General features: G+C 45.8%; 1 protein-coding gene across 1 annotated transcript in view; it reads left to right on the top strand.

Annotated features, from left to right (window-relative positions):
• The window catches only part of LOC139649845 (dynein axonemal heavy chain 9-like), a 100,194-nt gene that overhangs the window by 62,188 nt on the left and 15,005 nt on the right, over window positions 1–23,001 (top strand). Inside the window, 12 exon segments of the mRNA XM_071526347.1 lie at window positions 154–273; window positions 1,100–1,288; window positions 1,793–2,028; window positions 2,727–2,849; window positions 4,062–4,266; window positions 11,120–11,284; window positions 11,929–12,069; window positions 13,778–13,948; window positions 14,120–14,242; window positions 16,195–16,388; window positions 17,291–17,439; window positions 19,374–19,501. Of these exon segments, the coding sequence (XP_071382448.1) occupies window positions 154–273; window positions 1,100–1,288; window positions 1,793–2,028; window positions 2,727–2,849; window positions 4,062–4,266; window positions 11,120–11,284; window positions 11,929–12,069; window positions 13,778–13,948; window positions 14,120–14,242; window positions 16,195–16,388; window positions 17,291–17,439; window positions 19,374–19,501 (1,944 nt within the window).

Here is a 23,001-nt window from a genome sequence, read left to right as displayed (position 1 = left end):
CACAAGTTTCATCTGGAGGGCTTAGCGATTCTTGTACTCCGTCATGTAGGCTCCTTTTGAAGATGTTTTTTGACCACATTGGATTTTAACAAGTGCCAATTTCTTGTGTGTGTGTGTGTGTGTGTGTGTGTGTTTGTGTCCGCGGCCTGTCAGCACCTTAATGAGAACCTGGCCAAGCTGACAGCCAAGTTTGAGAAAGCCACTGCAGACAAACTGAAGTGCCAACAGGAGGCAGAATCGACTGCGCGCACCATTTCCCTGGCCAACCGCCTGGTGAGGAGGGCAACGCCGGGGTCAACGCAGTGCTTCTGCTCATCACTCACACACACACACACTCACACACACACACACACACACACACACATCGACCCATGCTCTCTCAGATACACATTTCCCCGTATGTACTCACAAACACTATTTTTATCTCTGTCTTTGCCTGTTTGTCTGGCTGTCTCTTTCCCAGATACAGACACACATGTGCAGACACACCTAGACACACACACACACACACACGCACCCCCGTCACACCCTCATCTGCTGGTGTGTAAATCCCCTGCTGACACTAGCAAAATGAAGAGATGAGTGTTGACACTGTTAGTATGATAATCTAAATTATTCACAGGAAGATTCAAAAAAAGGCCTGACAGGAGCAACAAAAGGACAAGAGCTCCTGCTCGTCTGCTGGTTAATCAAAAACATCAATGCAAATGCAATCATCTTGCCCGAACTGTACATCCATTCCATTTCCCGGGAAGTTACAATAGTCTGCGCAGCACCTGGAGTTGGAAAAGATAAGATATTAAGATGAACTTTATTGATCCCCGAGGGGAAATTGGGACATCGCTGCGGCAGAGAATAGAGGTGTAGGTCGTTGAACAGAGTGCCAAGGAGATGAGCAGAAAGGTAATAAAGGATATGAAAATATAATTTAAAAAAAATCGCAAAAATGGCAAGTCACTGTTCCCGTCCTTGAGATTTCCCTGTGAATGCGGATGTCCACGTTCGCATCCTCAGAGGGATTTAGCTGTGATTTTACAGGACTGTGATGTAGCTCTCAGTGGGAAATGGGTGGAAAAACGGTTGCTGTGCGGTCCGACAGGTGGGGGGTCTGGCGTCGGAGAACGTGCGCTGGGCGGAGGCCGTGGAAAACTTCAGGAAACAGGAGCGGACGCTGTGCGGCGACGTCCTCCTCATCACCGCCTTCGTCTCCTACCTGGGGTACTTCACCAAGCGCTACAGGCTCCAGCTCATGGACAATACCTGGAGGCCCTATCTCAGTCAGCTGAAGGTATGGTGACTGGGGGAATGTCCATTTTCTGTTAATAAATATGTACACAAGTAGCATGCTTAAGTTAACCCATTTAGATGACAATATAGATGAGAAACCCAGAAGTATGATCTCCCATTGTGTGGCCTCATGTAAATGTACACTACATGGCCAAAAGTATGTGGACACCTGCTCTTCGAACACCTCATTCCAAAACCATGGGTATTAATATGGAGCTGGTCGTCCTTTTGCTGCTATAACAGCCTCCGCTCTTCTGGGAAGGCTTTCCACTAGACGTTGGAACATTGCTGCGGGGATTTGCTTCCCTCAGCCACATCATTAGTGAGGTCGGGCGCTGATGTTGGCCGATTAGGCCCGGCCGGCACTCTGCGTTCCAGTTCATCCCAGAGGTGTTGGATGAGGTTGAGGTCAGGGCGAGTCAAGTTCTTCCACACCGATCTCCACAAAACCATTTCTGTATTTTCTTTTCTCTACTATTCCTCCTCCTCCTCTTTTGTCTGCCAGGTTCCCATCCCGGTGACCCCCGACCTGGACCCCCTGACCATGCTGATGGACGACGCCGACATCGCGGCGTGGCAGAACGAGGGCCTGCCCGCTGACCGGATGTCCACCGAGAACGCCACCATCCTCACCTCCTGCCAGCGCTGGCCCCTCATGGTGGACCCCCAGCTGCAGGGCATCAAGTGGATCAAAAACAAATATGGAGACAACCTGCGTGTCATTCGCATCGGACAGAGAGGGTGAGAGACTTCATATTGGACATATTTATAAGACAGTAATCTTAACAGTATAATTAACTGTATAAATATATAACTGTATAATAATTAACAGCAAAAGTAGGGTAAGAAATACAAAAGCAAGGTCAAAACCATAAAAGGAAGATCAAAAATAATGAAGAAAAGATCATTACATGAAAGCAAGTTTATAAAAATGAGCTTCAAGAAGCGATTTAAAAGATTATGCTGATTTAGCAGCATAAGCTCCTCAGACAGGTCAATCCAAAGTCTAGAAGCCATGAGGGCAAACAAACAATCACCTCTTATTCTTATAGACTATTCAACAGTCAGTGGAAACCTCTTGCTTTTAATCAAGACTTTTCAACAGCCAATAGGAACCTGTCCAAGGATGTCAGGCTGCTATCCAGCTCAAAAGGTCTTAAAAGGTCTGTGATATAGCTTGGTGCCAGACCCATTACTGCCGTAAAACAATTAGTAAAATCTTAAAATCTATTCTGTAACAGATGACCAGTGAAAAGATGCTAAAATCGTGATGATGTGATCTGGTCTCGTTGCTCCAGTAAGAATCCTAACTGCTATATTGTGTCAGACCAGAGAGAGAGTTTTGACTGAGGCAGGAGGCAAGAGATGAAAGCATGGATGACTTTATGATCTCACAAGCTTTTTGGACAGTGAGATTGCTGTTTGTTTTGCCCTGGAAGGTACCTGGACGCCATAGAGAGAGCGCTGGCGGAAGGTGAGGTGGTTCTGATAGAGAACCTGGAGGAGAGCGTGGATCCTGTTCTCGGACCTCTACTGGGCCGAGAAACCATCAAGAAGGGCAGGTAAGAAACTCAAATTCAGGTCAGGGTTGATTTTAGTCGATTAATCCATAAGACGATCAACGGGTAATTAATCGATTATAATTGTGACAAGTGATTCATTGTTTTAGTCATTTATCAAGTAAAATGAGCAAAAAATGCTGGTTGCAGCCTCACAAATGCTAAGATTTGCTTGATTTTCTCTGTTTCATATCATTATAAAATTTATTCTGTGGGGCTTTTGGCTGCTGGTCAGACTTAGAAATCAGTTTAATTACTTTGGCCTCTGCTGGCTTGTGATGGGCATTTGTCATTATTTTTGACATTTTATAGACTAAGGGATTAATCAATTAATCAATACTGAAAATAATTGTCAGTTGCAGCCCTAGTTAAGGCCCTCATTCCTCTCTACCTGGATGCTATAAAACTTCATCATCGTTCACTTGAGAAAATAATTTTGTTCAAATCATCTGTGGTCTTTATTGGGCAGTATGTAATTAATCTGATCTAATAAAATGAAGTCAAGGTTGAAGCCAAGTCAAATTTTACATTAACGATACATTTTCACTATATGTCCTCGCCACATAGGAATGGAGTGGAGTTACAACCTGGGAGCAAGGGGAAGGGAAGGAGCATTTTAATGGTTTGGGACAGTGGTTCTCAAAGTGGGGTCCAGGGGCAACTAGGGGTCCTTGAGGGGGTTCCAGGGGATCCCCAGCAAAATGAGGAATAATTTAATTTCACTATTATTTAATTCACTAGAGATAATCCTATTTAGAGAATGAATTCGAATGATGTAATCACAGGTTTCACTCTCGGCACCATTATCTCCCCATGTTCAGTGTTGACATTTATACAGTTCAGCACTAAATCAATAGTAAATGTCCCTGGGACAAAATTGTATCAAATTGGGGTCTGTGGGTTAATGTGTGTCTACTTGGGGGTCCGTGACATTAACCTTTTTTTAGAACCCCTGGCTTAAGATAAGCGGATTTTAATGGTCATGTATTTAGCTCTCAAAAACAACATCAAAATACCAGACAAAGTAGTAGTTGATGTATTTGTTGTTGGAAAACAGGAAAAGTACTGACAGCTTCCATAGGCAGAGACAGAAAATGTGAATTGTAACATTGTCTGCCTTCCCCTTCTTTGCGGTCGCGTCCTTCATCTCCATTTCGGAGTCTGTACTCAAGGATCAGACTATTCCTGTTCACATAACAGCATTTACGCACACAGGTACATAAAGATCGGAGACAAGGAGTGCGAGTACAACCCCAGTTTCCGCCTCATCCTGCACACTAAGCTGGCCAGCCCCCATTACCAGCCGGAGCTGCAGGCCCAGTGCACCTTGATGAACTTCACGGTGACCAGAGACGGCCTGGAGGACCAGCTGCTGGCTGCCGTGGTCAGCATGGAGAGACCTGACCTGGAACAGCTGAAGGTGAGCAGGAGACAGAGAGCGGAACAGATACAGTATCAATAGAGGCGGAGGGGAATGCTATCTGATATAACAGGACTGGAGGATCAGCTAATGCCCCAGTTCGGATAGAATAGAATAGAATAGAATAGAATAGAATAGAGTGGAATACAGGAGAATAGAATAGAATAGAATAGAATGGAATACAGTAGAATAGAATAGAGTGGAATACAGTAGCATAAAGTGGAATACAGTAGCATGAAGTAGAACAGAACAGAATACAGTTCAAGCCAATTCAATATAATGCAATGCAATATAATGCAATATAATACAATACAATACAGTGTAATACAATAGAACACAATGCAATACGAAGCATTACGAAATGATACAGTACAGTGTGATACGATACAATGTGATACGATACAATATGATACGATACAATGTGATACGATACAATATGATACGATACAATGTGATACGATACAATATGATACGATACAATGTGATACGATACAATATGATACGATACAATGTGATACGATACAATATGATACGATACAATGTGATACGATACAATATGATACGATACAATGTGATACGATACAATATGATACGATACAATATGATACGATACAATGTGATACGATACAATATGATACGATACAATGTGATACGATACAATATGATACGATACAATATGATACGATACAATATGATACGATGCGATACAATACGATACGATACAATACAATATGATACAATATGATAGGATACGATACAATATGATACGATACAATACGATACAATATATACGATGTGATACAATATGATATGATACAATACAGTATGATATGATACGGTATGATATGATACGACACAGTATGATACGATACAATACAATACGATGCGATACGATACAACATGATAAAATACAATACTATATGATACGATACAACATGATATGATATGATACAATGCGATATGATACGATACAATGCGATACAATACAATACAATACAATATGATATGATACAATATGATACGATAAGATACAATGCGATACGATATGTTACAATGCGATACGATATGATACAATGTGATACAATATGATACAATACAATAAGATACGATACGATACAGTATGATACAATATGATACAATGCAATACAGTAGATAAACAGACTCTAAGACCTCTATTTGTATACTGCTGGCCATGCTGCGACCGGTGGAATTTGAGCATCAATCTTGTACTATTGTACAAGGAGGCGGACTTGACGGATCTCTTTTCATCTGATATTCACAGGAACCAGCAACACGGAACCTGTGTAGAAATGAAAGGAGTATCTGTCACACTCATCAGGTGCTCTCAGAGAACAGACAACTCTTCAGCGTTCAAGTGTTTCTCTCTTAACATCTCTCCTCTCCACGTGTAATTAAGAGAAGCAGTCAAAGGAGTCAGGGGCCTCCTGAAGTTGCGCTCGGCGCTCTCTGTCGTCATTATCCGTCTTTTAACGATACACTCTGACATGAAAACATTGTCTGTCTTTTAACATCACAAGAGGCTGCAGCTCCAGGCTCTTTGATTCCAAAACAATCAGCTGGCGGCTTTGATTAACGGCAAACTAAGTGGATGTATGACAATTATGGGGCTTTGGGTCCCTCACTTAGGGAGACAGGGAGACTCTGCGTGAGTGTGCCAGTGTCTGCATGTGTGTGTGTGTGCACATATGTGTGTGTGTGTGTGTGTGCCTGTTTGTCAGTGTCTGTGTCTGTATGTGCATGTGCCTGTGTGTGCAAGTATCGTAAAATTAGATTACTTTTCAATGTGCAAAGTATAGCATTTTAACATGGGAAAAATTATTTCCACATGAATTTCGAGGCGTTCGTATAATTATTGTAAACAAATGAGACCATCGCTGAGTAGCGATGCATGACTCCCAGATTTCTGGAGTCATTTCCGACTCCTGATTCCCCAGATTCCCGATTCTCATTGTGGGAGCCGCTGTAATTGACTCCTCGACTCTGCTGGATTAAACCATAGGAAGCTACATCGGAGGCCGCTGCGCAGCACTTACAAAGGCTAAGCCATGGCAACTCTTTCGTGGGGGGATAGCCTAAAGCTAATTCACGCAAATGAAGAAATCGGAATAATGTCACCAATTTACCTTACATGCATGAATGGATCTTTTTCACACTCCGTCTCCTCCATAGCGTTCTAATCCGCGCTCAGCTCAGTATCCCTGGCAGCATGTATGCCTGGCTCTTCTCTGTGGATGTGCCATGAAAAACAGAAAGGGAGTCAACCATGAAAACACTCGACCAAAAAAATTCCCAAAATGAAGTGCCTTTAAGTTCCTTACAGATGTGCTTGTAACTCAAAGTCTGCACTGTTTAGATACTGTATTTCCAAGCAACTCCAAATATTGTAGAAGCACTTTTTTTAGTACTTAAGGCTTCTCTTGCAAATTTCATTTCATTAATTTTGTCATCTTTCACTGTGGGTTAGGGCACTTTATCTGACAGACCAGTGGGTGAGCACTAGACTAAGCACACAATGCACGCTGCCTTTTGAATTAAAAGAGATGTCCTGCCTTCATGTTAAAGCAGCTGGCATGCCTCTTGACCAATTAGTTATTTTATGTGCCAAGACAAAAACATCACTGGATGAAAAAGCGGACAGATACCAAGAGTTGTCAAGTTTGGATTCCCAGAGTCAGCAGCTGAGAGCGAACCCCAACTCATTTGGGCTTCAACCCTCTACCACCCTTACCAGACTCTACACTGCATTTTACATTGTGCGCCACCGGGGTCGGATTTGGCTTTGTGCCGTAAAGGATCGCTTTACGGCACAAAGCGAGATCACTTTATGGCACGAAGCAGGACGAGGGCGCTGTTCTTCCAGCTCAAACTGAGCTACGGCTTTCTAGCAACGGCAGATGCCGGAACGAGTGAAATCATTTCCAACATGTTTATCCTCCTCAGTAAAGCAAAGAGGATCACAGGTTATTACTTGAACATATTTCAATTTCCCTAAATAAGAGTTCCAGTAATAAGAGTGGTAATCCAATAATCCTAAATCAGAATTCCTCTTGCTCTTTCAAAAGTGCTAACAATTTACATCATAATCACCGTTGGTACTGCCACTATATCGCTCTCCCATTTATCATCAAGACAGCAGCTCCAACACTTGTGTCTCGACGTTATCCATTCCTGTCTTTCTTGTCTATCTTCGGCTCGTTTACGCTCCCAAATCCGGGCATAACTCCATGAATCAAAGAAAAAGCATATATAATATATATACGTTCCCGCTCCGTCGATCGGGCGGAGCCGCCGCCGGCCCGCAGCTCCGCCTGTCATCGCCCGGTCACGAGCTAACGGCCGGCCTCGGTACACAGCGTACAGCGCGGCGGCGTTCCCGGCGGCTTTTACGCGGGCCGACTTTCGAAGAGTAATGAGCGGCCGCGGCCATCGCACCCGCACTATGGTCCACGATAACGCATGTAAACGCCGGTAATTAAGTGACAATTGGCTCGATGAAAGCTTCGGCGCCGGGCCTTTTTTTTTATGTCGGCTGTTTTGAAGCGGATTGGCCGGTGGCGCCACTGTACCGCGGCAATTAGACAAGACATCGACACACTTCCGCCGTCCCTTAACCGCGGCTCTCGTTAGCCGAGGGGAAAAGAAATCCGAAAGCCCGCTCCGCTCGGGAACGCGTCTGGCTGACGGCGGCGCTCCCTGCGTGATCGGAGCGGGAGATAATTTGAAAACTCTGTTAGCGAGGTCAGGCCGGATTTACTACAACGCCGTCCTATTTACATTTTGATGGTTTTTCCCGCAGGCGCCCTTGTTTGCGTCCCGGGCCTCCGTAAGGCAGCGCTTTATTCAGACCTGTAAGGCTTTCATCCGTGGACAAATCAGCATTTTTAATAACTGGAGAGGAGCAAAAAAAAAAAAAAAAAAGCACACACACACACACACACAAAAAAAACGCTGGAGTTATTTTAAGCCGCGTGTCCCCTCAGCAAAATCGAGGGGAGAAGTGAAATGTGATTTAATGAAGCTTGTTTAATTAGCATTTCACTGAGATGGGAGGATGAGAGAGAGAGAGAAAAAAAAACAAAAAAAAAAAACACACGATCTGGAACTCACTTATCATTTTAATTAACGCTGAAAGTTGAGAGGGGGTGGGGGTGGGGGTGGGGTGGGGGGGGACTCGTCGTGTACACTCCGAGCACCTCGCTATCAAACACAAGGCTTCCGTCGGAAAAAAAAAGAAGGCCGCGCCGGATGGCTTTGTGTTGTCGGTAAACAACCCGGGCCGATAACAATCATCTAGACTGATAGGGGGGCTGCAAATTGGCTGTACCTGTTTATATCCTCTGAATGACTCGGCGCCATTATACCTTTTTTAATGAGGGTTAGCGTCGCCACTGAGCCGTAAGAACGACTACGGGGTGAAAAGAGCTCGCGTTTTTTAGAACCTCGGCCCCGCGACGAGCTAAGGAGCTTAAAATGTCAACTCGTCTTTTTTTTTTTTTTTTTTTTTTTTTTTGGCGCCGAGGGATCGCCGGGCAACCTTTTACCACAATAACCAACTCCTCCGCTCCCCCCTCTGCGCGTATCAGTGTGTGTGTGTGTGTGTGTATACGCATATGCACCCCCCCCCCCCCGGCCTTTGAGTGCGTATGTGTATATAGTGCTGCTCCGACACAATCCTTACACAGGCCTTCTCCGTTAATGAGTGCTAAAACGCTTCCCAAATTACCTTAACAGGGCTGCTCTGTGCCACTCGGTAATCATTTGCCTAAAAATGATAGATGTATTATCTCATTTTAATCCCAATTAGGGCTTTCTGCTGACTGGTTAATTGTTTGTTTTTCCCAGGCAAGGGTAATTACATGTACAATATGCCAGAGGAGAGCTAATCGTTAATAACTGACTCATTATTGGATCCAGTTGGGAATGTTTTGATGTGGAGAGCGTCTCCTTTCCCCAAGAGCCCCGAGGAGTGGGGAAAGTAGAAGGTCAAGGTTGAGTCACGATGGCGAATGTCTCCCCGGCTTAAATGTCCGCCACTCAAACCAGTCCCCGTTCTTTTCCTCTATGCTCTAAATCAGTGATTCTCAACCTTTTTCATATCGAGGGCCCCTAATTTAGTCCATATTAAGGCCACAGACCCCCATTTGATGAGATTTTGTCTCTCGGACCCAAATCTGAGAATATCTTTATTGTCAGATATGATTTTGACCAGAATCCCATGACTATCTGTATTGTAGATAGAGAGATAACAGAGAAACTATGATCAAAACAGTCATTCTTCTACATTCTCTAATTGTGTCAACTTCTTGTAAATGAAATAATGCTGAAGTTTAACAATTCATCAGTTTGCTGGGGACCCCCTGGAACCCACTCAAGGACCCCTGGTGGTCCCCGCACCCCACGTTGAGAACCCCTACTCTAAAAGGCACATATCAGTACCTTCCCAAAACGAATCATCACCCCCAGTCCCGGGCAATTTTTGTCTGCCAAAATCCAAAAGGGGCGAAGAAGAAGAAGAAGAAGAACTTTTTTCCCGACTGCGGAGTCGTTAATAGCGTGAAATTCCCGACTCCTAGCTAGAGCCTATAAGATTTAACAAGGCAGAGGCTCAATTAGGTTTAACAGTGGTGTAAAATACCGCTCATCACCCCAATAGGAAATACTGTCATAAAGAGAGCAATTTAACAGTGTGCTCCCCTCAAGTATCTGCTCCCCTAGTGCGATCTAAGCTAAGTATGTCTTTTGTCATGGGAACATTATGCGGGGAGGAGGAGGAGCGCTGTCAGCCCCCCCCCCCCCCCCCCCGCTACCCCACAGCTCCCAGGTGATTATATAGTGTGTTAAGGGAAGATCACACTCTCCCCAAAAAAAACACACAGCCGGCAGCGTCAGCCAGCCAACAACGCTGGGTGTAGGCAAATCTCGCACCGCCGCCCCCCCCCCCCCCTTTCCCGTAATTGCAACAATTAAAAGGTCGCGGAGGCTCCTATTAAGGGAAAACTTCAATAAAGCAAAGTCATTATCAGGCAGAAACGCGAAACGGCGGCAAACTCTTAACGAAGGACAAAGCGGAGGATGAAGCAATAAAGGACAAGAAAGACGGCATGCCCCCGTCGACTTTGTTTCGGCGAGCGCCTCTCTCTCTCTCCGACGCGGGGCTTTGAAAAGCGAAAAAAGTTTTCCTCGAGCCCGCTTCTGTTTTTTTTCACTAGAACAAAGAGGGGGGGGGGAAAAAAAACAGTTTGAGTTCAAGCTTTATTAGAAGACTGGGTGCACTAATCCATATGGTGAGGTGTGAGTGAAGCCCATTATGACTAAGCCGGGTGTGTGTGTGTGTGTGTGTATTTATGGGTTCCTCATGCATGAGTGCCTCTGTTTGTGCTCGACATGCAGGTTTGTGTTTTGGATGCTTGTGTTATTTGTGCAAAGTCTTTGTGCCTCTCTGTGTGTGTGTGTGTGTGTGTGTGTGTGTGCAGCTCACCATCAAAGCCCCTTCCCTCCTCGCTACAATCGACGGCCTCCTCGCACTGAGGGGTTAGGTCGCTTGGCAGAGGTTTGATGTCGGCAAAGAAAGACGGAAGCCGGCTAATCCAGCCCAGAGCGCTCTCTCCACGGGTCCAGATAGCCGAGGCAGAGCGCATCGATCCGCTCTGCCTTTGAGGCGCCCTTCACTGTTCCTGTCCTCACACCGACCCGCACCTCCGACGTCTCCCCATCACTCGGATTTGCCTCGCGGTGAAAGTTTCTCCCCCCCCCCCTCCCCGATAAGAAAACAACCTCTCAAAGATCCTGTGGAAGTTCACCTGTGTGTGTGTGTGTGTTTTTTCTCCCGCAGTCCGACCTGACGAAGCAGCAGAACGGCTTCAAGATCACCCTGAAGACGCTGGAGGACGCCCTGCTGTCCCGCCTGTCCTCGGCCTCGGGGGACTTCCTGGGCGACACGGAGCTGGTGGAGAACCTGGAGACGACCAAGCGCACCGCCGCCGAGATCGAGGAGAAGGTGTCCCCCCCCCACCCACCCACCCCCCGCCCCCCCTCGCTCTTTCGCCTCTCTCTTCCATCACCGCTACTTTAGTGTACTCGTGCGTGTGTGTGTGTGTGTGATCAAATTCCTCCTTCACCTCTGTATTCCCCCGCCGCATCCTCCGCTTACTCTCCTGCCTTGTTTCTCTTTTTGACACGCTCCCCCCCCCCCCCTCCTCCGGTCAGCAAATCAGATCAGCTCCCCCTCTCTGTATATTAGCTCGCTGCCAAGAGAGCAGAAGCCCCTCTCCTTACCGATGCCTCTGATACTTCGGGGCACTTGTGAGGGAAGTGCGCCTTCTGTCAGCGAGACGAGCCGAGCCGAGCCGCCCGCCCGCCCGCAGATGTTCCTTCTCGAGCGTAATTGCACAGGCACTTGCCGGCGAAGAAGAAGAAGAAAAAAAAACACCCAAAAAAACGCTGCGTTATTGTCACATTCCGGCGCCGTGCGAGAACATTTTGGCTTAAACCGTGAAATTGGAATCGCGTCTGCTCTTCAGCGGAGGGTGTTTTATTGGAGGGTGCACAATTTCATCATTAGTTGATTGATGAATCCTAAGTGCGTGTGTGTGTATGTGTGTGTGTGTGATTTCATTTGTGTTTGCACTGTCTTTACTGTAGGTAAAAGAAGCCAAGGTGACAGAGGCCAAAATCAATGAGGCTCGGGAGCACTACCGACCAGCGGCGGCACGGGCTTCCTTATTGTACTTCATAATGAACGACCTCAATAAAATCCACCCCATGTACCAGTTCTCTCTCAAGGTAGCCTCTCTATTGACCCGCCATGTTTCTCCCCGCCTCACGGGCCCCCAGTGAGACCCCTCTTTTTACGCCCCGCTCCTCTGTTCCTCTCCCCTCTCCTCCATTTGCTCACCGTGTTTTATGCTCTTTGCCCCGCTTTTATTGTGTTTGTGGCTCCCTAATGTGGTTATGTAGAGCGTAATGTCTCTCATATTGTCACTCGCCGAGCGCTGAGAGGAGGCAGGCTGAGATATGGTTCGCAATCACGCCGGGCTCCGCAGGTAGCTGCCCCGGCCCACGCTATTTCCCAACATAATCAAATGAAAACACATTCAGAGTCTATATACCTTTGACCTCCTGAATGAAATGAAATACATTATAATATGAGTTGCTCGCGCCACGCAGGTGAGAGCTGTGTGTGGCTCTGCTAAATTGTTAGAATTGGCATTAGAGCGCTCAGGCTAGAAAATCATGAGAATTATACTATTTGTACTAGGCAGATTGTGTTGTAAGAGTCCTTCTTGGTACAGTCATGCTAAGTGTAAGGTGTTTACTAGGAAATACAGTAAGAAAAGTAAATTACCAAGTAATTACAGCTATAATTAAGTAAGTAAATACTTGGAAAAACAGACTTGAATTAATGAAATGAAATTAATTACTCAAGTAGTAGCTATTTAATGGGTAAATGAATGTCAAGAGTAATAAATTAGAAAGTATTTACGGCTGTAGCTTAGCAGGTAAATACGTAGAAATCACACCTGAATTATTAAACACACCTCAGGCATTACTCATCGGTTCAATAAACTACATTGTAGTTGTCGCAGGCTTAGGACCACAATAACCCAGTTTAATGGAATCATTCCTAGGGAATGAGGCTACACTTTCTCTATTACCCATCAATTCAAGGTACAAGCTTGTAGGCACTGAAGGTTTACATTAGCAATCGCCCAAGTCTAACTGTGTATTTCTTTTGGAAGTAAGGCAATACTTTACTGTTTCTGAACCTAGGGATTTACCATCCCAAATCTGACTGCTATACTGTGCATGTAATCACTCAAACTGATGAACAGATGTGTTTGTGAGTAAGTATTTACCAACTTAGTTACAGCTTTAAGTACTTGCTGATTTAATTTTCTTCCTATGAATTTACCTGGTAAATACAGTAGGTAGTACTTACAGTAGGGACTATAAAAGGAAGGGTTACAGATTCAGAACTTAGTTAAATTAGATGAGTGTTATAACTAGGATTCAACCAGTATGGGTTTTGGAAAGCCTGATATTTTTGGATTGAAGCTACTATTAGCTGATAATTTGTACCAATCTTTAGTCTTTCATCATCTTTACATTTGACCAGTTTTTGTCCACATGCCAAAAAATCCAAAAGATTACAAGTATTCAGTGTTGCCCCAGACCATCATATAGACCATCATGTCACACTAACATTTTCCATTGAAACCCAGGATAATAACATATTCATGCATACTTGTATGGATTCCAATCATACTGCCGCATTAGAATCAATTAATTTTAACAATTCTACAAGAAATATCTCATCCAACAAACTGCATCATATCAGTCACATCATTTTTAATTAAGTCCAAAATCATCAAACTGATTCATCAGTGTGCCCCCCAGTTTCAAACGAATCTCCACTTGCAGTTCTAACCTTTTTGATGTCAGATGCCGAGTCAGTGTTGATGGTGTTCTGCCTGGTCCTGTGGCTCTCCAGGCGTTCAGTGTGGTCTTCCAGAAAGCGGTTCTGAAGGCCGAGCCGGACGAGGCTCTGAAGCAGCGGGTGTCCAACCTAATTGACAGCATCACCTCCTCGGTCTTCCAGTACACCACCAGAGGCCTGTTCGAGTGTGACAAGCTCACGTACATCGCTCAGCTCGTCTTCCAGGTGGGAAAAGAAGGGCCGCTTTCATCTTCGGCGCCGTTTGTGGGGGTTTTTTTCGAGAACACACACTCGGATCGAATCGGGGTCCCGTGGCCCCGTTTGGATGTAGTCGAGCGGAAAAGGAAACGCAGCAAGTACATTTCAAAGCTCCTTCCCCTTTGTTGTTGTACCCAGATCCTGCTGATGAATAAAGAGATAGACCCCGCGGAGCTGGACTTCCTTCTGAGGTACCCGGTCCAGCCAGGCGTGACATCGCCAGTGGATTTCCTGTCTAACCATTCCTGGGGCGGGATCAAGGTAAGTTACGGAGCTGCGTTCGTCCCACCGGGGGGGGGGAATCTAGTGACACGGTAGAGGAGTAGATGCGGATGTGTTTTGACATGTAAATGGATTCCACTAGATCAAATTTCTCCTCCGCTTTCATTCGCTGTGCAGATTTCCTCGCCGACAGATGAATAATCGATACAAAATCGATAAAAGTCCCCAAAATGTGACGCTCCCGGCAAAAAGACAGAGCTATAGTCGATGCTCTCGAGGTGGATTAAACAGAGAAATCTTTGCTTTTTTTTTGCTGCACAAAGACTTAAACGGTAGACTAGTCCCGTCCTTAAAATCCCGTCCTGGAGGCCCCTAGGTGTCGAAAATCTCGCTGAACATTTTCCAGCGGTAAAACACTAAATTCCCAGCTACATCTTTCAAAGCAAACTTTCTTTTTTTTTTTTCCTTCCACTGGCCTGTCATGTACGAGAGGCATGACTGAAACCCGCAATTTCCCCGAAGTTATTTTTACCACTCCCGGCCTCTTATTTCACCAAACCCCCAAAGTGCGATGGCGTCTAGGTTCTCCAGGCGCCCCCCCCCCCCCGCCCCCCTACGCCGCCCCCGTGACCCCGGTGTGTTTTTACCGTCGGGAGGGCAGTGGGACGAACCTCTCCGGGCCCCGGGGGGGGGGGGGGTTCCCGCTTAAAGAGCAGACGTCTGGCAGCGCGAACCCGCGGACGCCGAGCGGCAGAGGTTCCCTCTCTTGTCAGATCGGTTTAGCGGCAAACGAATGTTTTTTAAGGCTCCGGTGCTCATGAATTTTTCAATCTGTACCGCCTAGAATATTAACTTAGCCCGAACCTCCCCTCTGAAGGTTCGGGGAGTCGGCCTCTCCCCACCCCCCCCCCCCCCCCCCCCACACACACCCCGACCGCACTCAACCTCGACGTTTACGGCCCCCGCTAATCAAATTCTGTCACTCGATTTCTTATCGCGGCTGGAAGCATAATCACTTGGAGAGCTTTAAAGGAGGCTAAGATCCTCTGATTGCCTGGCCCTCTTGATGATATTAGCGGGAGCAGGGATCCCACGAGGCCCGGCGTATTCCCCCCCCCCCCCCCCGACTGGGGCTGAGAGGCTGCCAACCAGCCCCGCGGTAATTAACCGAAACCGAAGTCGAAGTGAAGGACCCGGAGCCGCGCCACTTCATCTTGCTTCGCCGGGCACAATAGCGGGGGAAAAAAGGAGAGATTTTATGGTTATATATGGTTTCATTTCCTTTCGGTGATTTGTTCCCGGAGGGGGGGGAATGTGGAGAAGCGTTTTTTTTTAACTCTCGCTCTTTCTCTGTTTTTGCAACATATTCCCACGACAGCTCATATGTGTCTCCTGTGGGCCGTTTTCTGGACACTGTTCGTACTGTATAGAAGAAACAGTGAGCACATTTGTGTGTGTGTGTGTGTGTGTGTGTGTGTGTGTGTGTGTGTGTGTGTGAGAGAGCGTACGCCTGCCTGAGACTGCACTGCGTGACACCGCTGTTCCTCCAGAGATGAGATAAGGCGTCTGTCAGTTGGGGCGCCACAATGAAGCCCCTACCGCTTCTGCAACGGATGCATATTCAGTAACCCCCCCCCCCCCCCTCCCGCCAACCGCCCCCCCGTCCCGTTATGAAAGCGATGTGTTTACTCAGCGTTTTCTGTTTGAATAAACATCATTTATATTCGCGTGAGGACAGATAAGCACTCCTGTCCCTTTTATTTGTCACTTCTTTTTTTTTTCCTCCCAACTTTTCTCCCTTTGTGGCATTTTTTTTTTTTAGGCAGCAAACAATGCCGAGCGCCTTTTTGTTGTTCATTATGAAAACTTTCTGAAGTGGTCAAAAACTTCACTGATAACAAAGTAGCAATTCCGGTAGGCAGTTTTCCCAGGCCTGAGACCGTGCAAAATCTTATGTTTTCTACCCCTCCCCCGCCCCCTCCTCCCATCAGTCCCTGTGCTCCATGGACGAGTTCAGGAACCTGGACAGAGACATCGAGGGCTCGGCCAAGCGCTGGAAGAAGTTCGTGGAGTCGGAGTGTCCGGAGAAGGAGAAATTCCCGCAGGAGTGGAAGAGCAAGACGTCGCTCCAGCGGCTGTGCATGATGAGAGCCATGAGGCCCGACCGCATGACGTACGCCGTCAGGTGAGAGGTCCGACCCCCCCCCCCCCCCCCCCCCCCCCCCCCCGGCTTTCCCTTTTGACCCCGCGCCCTCTTCCCACGCAAGTGACACACCTTAATGACCTGTGCTCTTTGGTGAGAAGGGTAGAGGTGAGACATGTTGACCTTTGGCTTCCGCTTTCGCTTGACGGGGGGGGGGGGGGGCCTGTGCTCCGTGTTTGTCTTTGTTGCTCAGAAGTAGCAGCAATTACACGGCTTTGCAGCTGCAATCAATGGGCCTCATTTATCAAACCAGACTGTAGTCTCAATTAGGAAAACAAATAAGCTCTCAACCTCTATCCAGGAGCGTCATCATAACAAATGGTATGACAAAAAGCTAAAAAACACTATTTGACTCAGTGTTGTGAGAGGATATTTAGGCTTCTAATAGGCTGACTCAATTTTAAAGTAGACCTGTGTAATTCACCTGTGGTTCAGCTGCATGTGCTGTAGAAAAGCTTCTGAAATTAGGCTTTAAGCTGCTGGTATTTTGTATCAGCTATCACAAGCACATTTGCCTCAATCACATGTAAGCTAGTGTATGGGTCAGCAATTATTGTGCCTGCAAGGCTGCTAAATGCAGAATAGTTTAGTTATAAACAAGCAACATGGACATTGAGGCCCGATGTTTACAGTAAGTTTTGTATTTAAATAAAAATGGAGGGTTTGGTTGAGTCTACAGTAGCAGATGTGGATGTTTTAAAGGCCAAAGGATTTAATCCAGACAGTTTGAAGAGAGCCACTGACAACACAGCCGTGCCTTGAGTTAATGTTTTCCTAAAGCTGGCTGTCCATCTAATGCACTGTACCACACAAGATAAGAGATAACAAAGAAAGTATTGAGGAGAGCCGAGTCTCAACCCCCCCCCATCCACCCACCCCCGCAGAGACTTTGTGGAGGAGAAACTGGGCAGCAAGTACGTGATTGGCAGATCGCTGGACTTCGCCGTCTCCTTTGAAGAGTCGGGCCCAGCCACGCCCATGTTCTTCATCCTCTCTCCTGGCGTTGACCCTTTGAAGGATGTGGAGAAACACGGTAATGCCGCCACATGCTTTATCTTTAATAAGCCAGAAAAACCCCAGCCTCTTTCATATAGCATACTTTTTTCTCCTGTCATTTCTTTGTATCGCAGGATCATGTGGGATTTTAGAGAAACAGCCTATTGAAGTCAAGTGCAGGTTAACCTGCATGCATGAACGCCAGTTTGATTCCTACTCCATAAGATTATCAGTCCGAACAGCAGTCCTCCCCGACACATCTGCCATGCAATGATCTGCTGTGATATCAGCCGTCGTTGCCAATGCACAACAGGCTCTGTGTGGTGAGATTGAAGGGATTACACTAAAGGTCACAAATATATGAGACGGCACCACTGGTGTATTAGGGGCGGCAGAAAGTAAATGTCATTGGTTTTAGAGTTACTTTACATTCCTGTATGAATAATGCGGATCGCAGCAGGACGCGCCGTTTTGATTTTTGACCAAAATTATGCTGAAAGCCAAAGCTTTTGTACTGACCTGGAACGGGGCGGCATCACAGCTTGACACTTCTGCATCTGTTGCCAAATATTTCAGTCAGTGGGTATTTGATGTCGGCTCTATGAAATATTCAGATTGAAGGGATTGTATCAGTTTTCTGGAACAAAGAGGAATCTTTTTTTCCGAGATTTCCAGTGTTTCAGCTGCTACTGAGTCCGCACATATTTTCAAAAGCCCATTGCTCTCGAATTCTGTATTTCTGCATTTGAGTAATTCATCATGATGATTCATGCAGTGTTACTGTTTTTGTTTTATTTGACGTCCTTGGTTTCTTGTTTCTCCCTGACAGTGAATCATTTGCAAATGACAATATACCATAGATTAATTTCAGCGTCACAATATAGTGTGAGTGTTGTCACTTACATAGAGTATTTTTAGATGTGACTGGAAGGTTTGGTTAAATAGGCCCTAGAGCTGTGCTCCATAGACACTGGGGCTGAACAATTAATCAAAATTTTATCGAAATCGCAATATGGCCTACTGCAATTTTCAAATCGCAGGAGGCACAATATTTGTTAAAGGTGAAATGTGTGTCAAAATACCATTTTAAATTAAATATTGTGGTGCTGCAGAGATGTCCTGGCTTACACATCATATTCTACAGACTTAAGAAAACATCTTTGTTTGGTACAGAACCCCGCAAAAATCACACCATAATCATTTTAATACGTTTTTCAGTGAAAATGAGAATAATAATGTAAGTTATCATTCCCTCAAATTTCGCAAATCATATCACAATTGCAATATCAGTCAAAATAATCGCAATTAGATATTTTTTCAAAATCGTTCAGCCCTAATAGACACGCCTTCAGTCCTATGTGAACTCCTCCATCCTTTCAATAGGAGTGAGCGCTCTCTCACAGCAGCTGCCTGTGAGGGGGGTGATTATTGATTATCAACACCCTCGCTGTGAGCGAAGTCAATCACATCAAAGCAAAAAGTAACCAGTCCCTGCTTTTGTAGAGAGAGCGCAGTGATGATGAGCAGCAGCAGCCGCATTACTCTGAACCAGTTGCTTTTCCATTATAGCTGTGACTATCGGGTTTATCATTTGTATTAGGCCTCAATTAGATTTTCATTAGATATGATTATGGGATTTGGTATGCTCTTGCAGGGGGCTAAAGTCCCTGAGACAAAACCTCACAGTCTGCCGGGCTGCAGGTTGGAGTTTTAGTTCTACAAACATTCTTCAGAGAGTTGCTCTGGAGGCAGAAATAATCTCATTGGTTGAATTAAACCTCAGTGGGCGGAGCCAAAGTACCACCGTTTTTCTTGGTAGGTAACCCTAGACTAACTGGCCATACTAGCCTAATCTTTCAAGATCATGAATGAAAATACATACTTTGACCAGAGATTCTTGCTATTGCTATTGCTATTCAAGCTTGCCAGAAAGGTATTTTCTTTGACATTTTGCTTATCTGTTTCTTTCAGGACGGAAGCTCGGTTACACATTTGACAACAAGAACTTCCACAATGTTTCTCTGGGTCAGGGTCAGGAGGTCGTAGCCGAACAAGCTCTCGACTTGTCAGCTAAGGAGGGCCACTGGGTGATACTACAGGTAGCCTACATACACCCACACACACACACACACAAGCACATATAGTACACACACAGTAGACACGGCCATTAAACATAGCAAAAAACAGAAAAAAAATCCACAAAATTCACAAAATGGACTTAATTGCGCTGCCAAGGAAATAATGCACCATCACTGTTCATGAATATTTAAATTCAGTAATTCATATGCATAATCCATATGCATTTTGGTGCATCCCATTCACAAAGATCATTTGTGTGCATTTGTGGTCCAAAGACGTTATTCATGCATTTGTCTCGTCGATAATTAGGAATTTGCGATCAGTGCTAATTGTGCGATTACTTGATGTGTGGAGTAGGATCTGTGGTATTTAATAGAATGCACAAGGAATACTGTTGTGTATTTTATACTCATGAAGTAAATCCCTACAAGTCCACAGTCTCACAGAAGAGCACAGTGAGCCCTAATTAGTTTACATTGTAATGTCTTGACAACCCATATTGTACAGATGCACATGTAAGAGCTTCCTTTTATTGCATCCTGTATATTAGCCAAGCTGCTCTTCTACAGTAAAATGCTTTAATAATCTTCTATACAAGGATGATAAGAGGAAAGAGGATAGATCCTTCACTCTACTGTCCAGTCCTTAGCATGCAGCCTGTGTCCATAGCATCTTCCATGCCTTTTCAAATGTCAGTGAACAACGCATACAAACTCACACTCCCACCTGCACACACACACACACACACACAGCAGTGCCAGATGGGTGGGGTTTACTGCATAAAGACAATTCAGATAGTAATAAGAAATGTATATAGTTTATTGGCTTTCAGACACTTTACTGTGATACTGTGATTTTACTGTGTGATGCAGGCACACACAAACACACACAAATACACAAAGTGTATACAGGATTAATTTGTGCTAAGGATTTTCTATTCAGGAGTGCCTTCAGGTGGCATTTCCTTTTATTTGTGTGTGTGTGCAATGCGAACGGTGTTTATGATCACATTGTTTTTCCGCTGCATATTTGATCGGCTGTTTGCTTTCCTCCCCGCGTTCGTCCGCGCGGAAAAAGTGAATTTAATTTTCTGCAGAAAATTCCCTAACTGAAAAAAAAAGTAGCCCGGCATTATACAGTACAATATCTACAGCCTTGGTGTCTGTTCTCCTCTTATCTGGAGGGCAAGGCTGGCGTTTGCATTTTAAGTGAAAACCTTTGTAGAATTCTAATGGGAAGTATCGACAGATATGAGCCGCAGACCGGGGCACTGAGGGACACCCTTTTCTTTTAATTCGCGCAGCTGGTAGATGTAAAAAAAATAAAAAATAAAAAGAAGGATTGGGGCGCCATCGCTCCCTGCCCCAGACCCAGGATAGCACAGACAAGCAGTTGTTTAATTACCTTTGCATAAGAGTCCCGATCGATAGGCTTAAAAAGGCCTCGTCCCCCTGGCAACCAACCTCCCACTCGCTTTATCATCGCCTGTCTGTTTGTCTGCCCACTGAGAGCCACCCCCGTGGCACCGGCCAGGGAGGGTGAGGCGGGGGGGGATCATATTCTCCTTTTTCTCCTCCTTTTTACCAACGGTATCCATCTTCCCTCCTCTATCCCTCTCGTCCTGCCTGCCTCGAAAACTCCCCGCCCCCCTCCCCTCCCTGTTTCTAGTCTCATCATTCTCTCACCTCACTCTCTTATCAATCCTCCCATCCCACCTTTCCCAACTCGCCCGCTATCTCTCCCTCCGCACCTTCTCCTCCTCATCTCGGCCGTCCCCCTCACCCCCCGCCCCCCCTTTTCTCACAGTCCACCTTCCCTCTTCCCACAGCCGGGGGCCCCCGGCTCCATCGGCGGCGGAGGGGAGGGGGGGGGGGCCTGGGTCAATGGCGGGTTCCCCTCCAGCGAAGGGTAATTATACTGCAGAACAGCAGCTCCTGTTCTGATGGGCCCGGGAGACAGAGATGCAGAAACACTGAAAAGCAGCCCACCGGGAGGGAGGGGGGCGGGGGGGGGAGCTAAGGGGGGGAGATGGAGAGGCAATCAATCGGGCAGATTGGAGTTGAATATCCCACATCGGCCAGACTCTGGGAATCGAGTGGCCTAAACCGGCCGGGCCTCTGCGCGCATTCACTTGCTAAAGCCGCCCCATTTTGCAGCCCCCGTGGCAGAGAGAGAGAAGCCAGGCGAGACCATTTCTTGAATTTCTTGTCCTCTCCTCACTTCGCTTTGTAAGGAAGAGCAAGATAGCTTCGGTAGTCTTTTGAAAGTTAAATGATTAATGTATGCCTCTCTCTTTTTGTGGTCCTACATTGCGAGTTGGACAAGATTCATTTTAACTATTGATGCAGAGCTAACTCTTGGAAACGTGTGATGATGAAAAGGAAAAAGCAGGAGAATTCCGGCTACATTGAGAATATCAATATTGTGAACACTGTGCCTTTCTGAAGTAATAAGATCTAATGAGCATTGAATCATAGTATATCATATTAATTTCTGACATATTTTTATACTTTAATATTCAACGATTTTACACTACCATCTTTCTATCATTATATCGTTTTTTCAGTAGTTTTTTTATTGTCCAATTCATAGTGCACTTTCTTTTATACTTTTATAGTGATGGAAAGAGGATAGTTAATTTTTCTCTTTGAAACACCAGTTACTTTTTATAGCTGCTGTGGAATGAAATATGAAATAAAGGCCTTGAAAATCTATAACACACACGCACACACACACACACTGCATATCTGTTTATTTATCACTGACATTTATATATTTAGAATCAGCATAGTCTGTCATGCTGTCAGTGCCTGCAGAGTGTCGGCAGTTGTTTGTCCCTCTGTCCTGCTCGCTGTGTTCCTACGTCAGTGTGGAGTCTGGCTGCTTCCACACTGCAGGGCCGCCTCCTCAATGCTGGAGCCCAGCTGTGCAGCTGTCCTCAGGACCGCTCCTTGATGAATGTGCTGGTGTGTGTGTGTTCCTGTGTGTGCGCATGATGGAGAAGGAATGATTGCGCGCGTGTGCACCTGCATGCGCGTACTGTATATGTGTGTGTGTGTGTGTGTGTGTGCGAGTGTGACAGGCAGTTGGATGTGCCATTGTGCTTTCCCTCAGGTTGTGTTTGATAGCAATGCATCAAAGACCTTGCCAGTGGTGTCTTCTAATGGATTTTAGATTCAAGTTTTATATTATTATGTAAATAGGTGACTCTTTGATGTAGTATCAGCGTCGTCATCGCAGGGGCTGGAAGGCCTTTATCAAGACGAGGTTGAGGGAACAAAAAATGTTGCACCTGAAAGTTAATTAAAAAGCCGTAAAATAGTAGCGGCTCCTCTTGCTGTCTTGTTTGTTTGTCAGTCCGATGGTCTCTCTCTCTCTCTCTCTCACTCTCTCTCTCTCTCCCCGTCCCTCCCCCGTCTCCGTTCTCCCAGCCAGAGGATGAATGGTTTCATTACAGTGACAAGTTCTGAGGCAGTCTCTCACTTCGTCTGTTTGCTCCCTTTATTGCCAAACTATTTAC

The sequence above is a fragment of the Centroberyx affinis genome, unplaced genomic scaffold (genome assembly GCF_046629955.1).
Source record: "Centroberyx affinis isolate AG114_WGS23_722 - 3 ecotype Tasmania unplaced genomic scaffold, CSIRO-AGI_Caff_v1 ptg001405l_1, whole genome shotgun sequence".
NCBI lineage: Eukaryota > Metazoa > Chordata > Actinopteri > Beryciformes > Berycidae > Centroberyx > Centroberyx affinis.
Note: the sequence above shows the minus strand (reverse complement) of the source record. Positions and strands in the feature narration are given on the sequence as shown.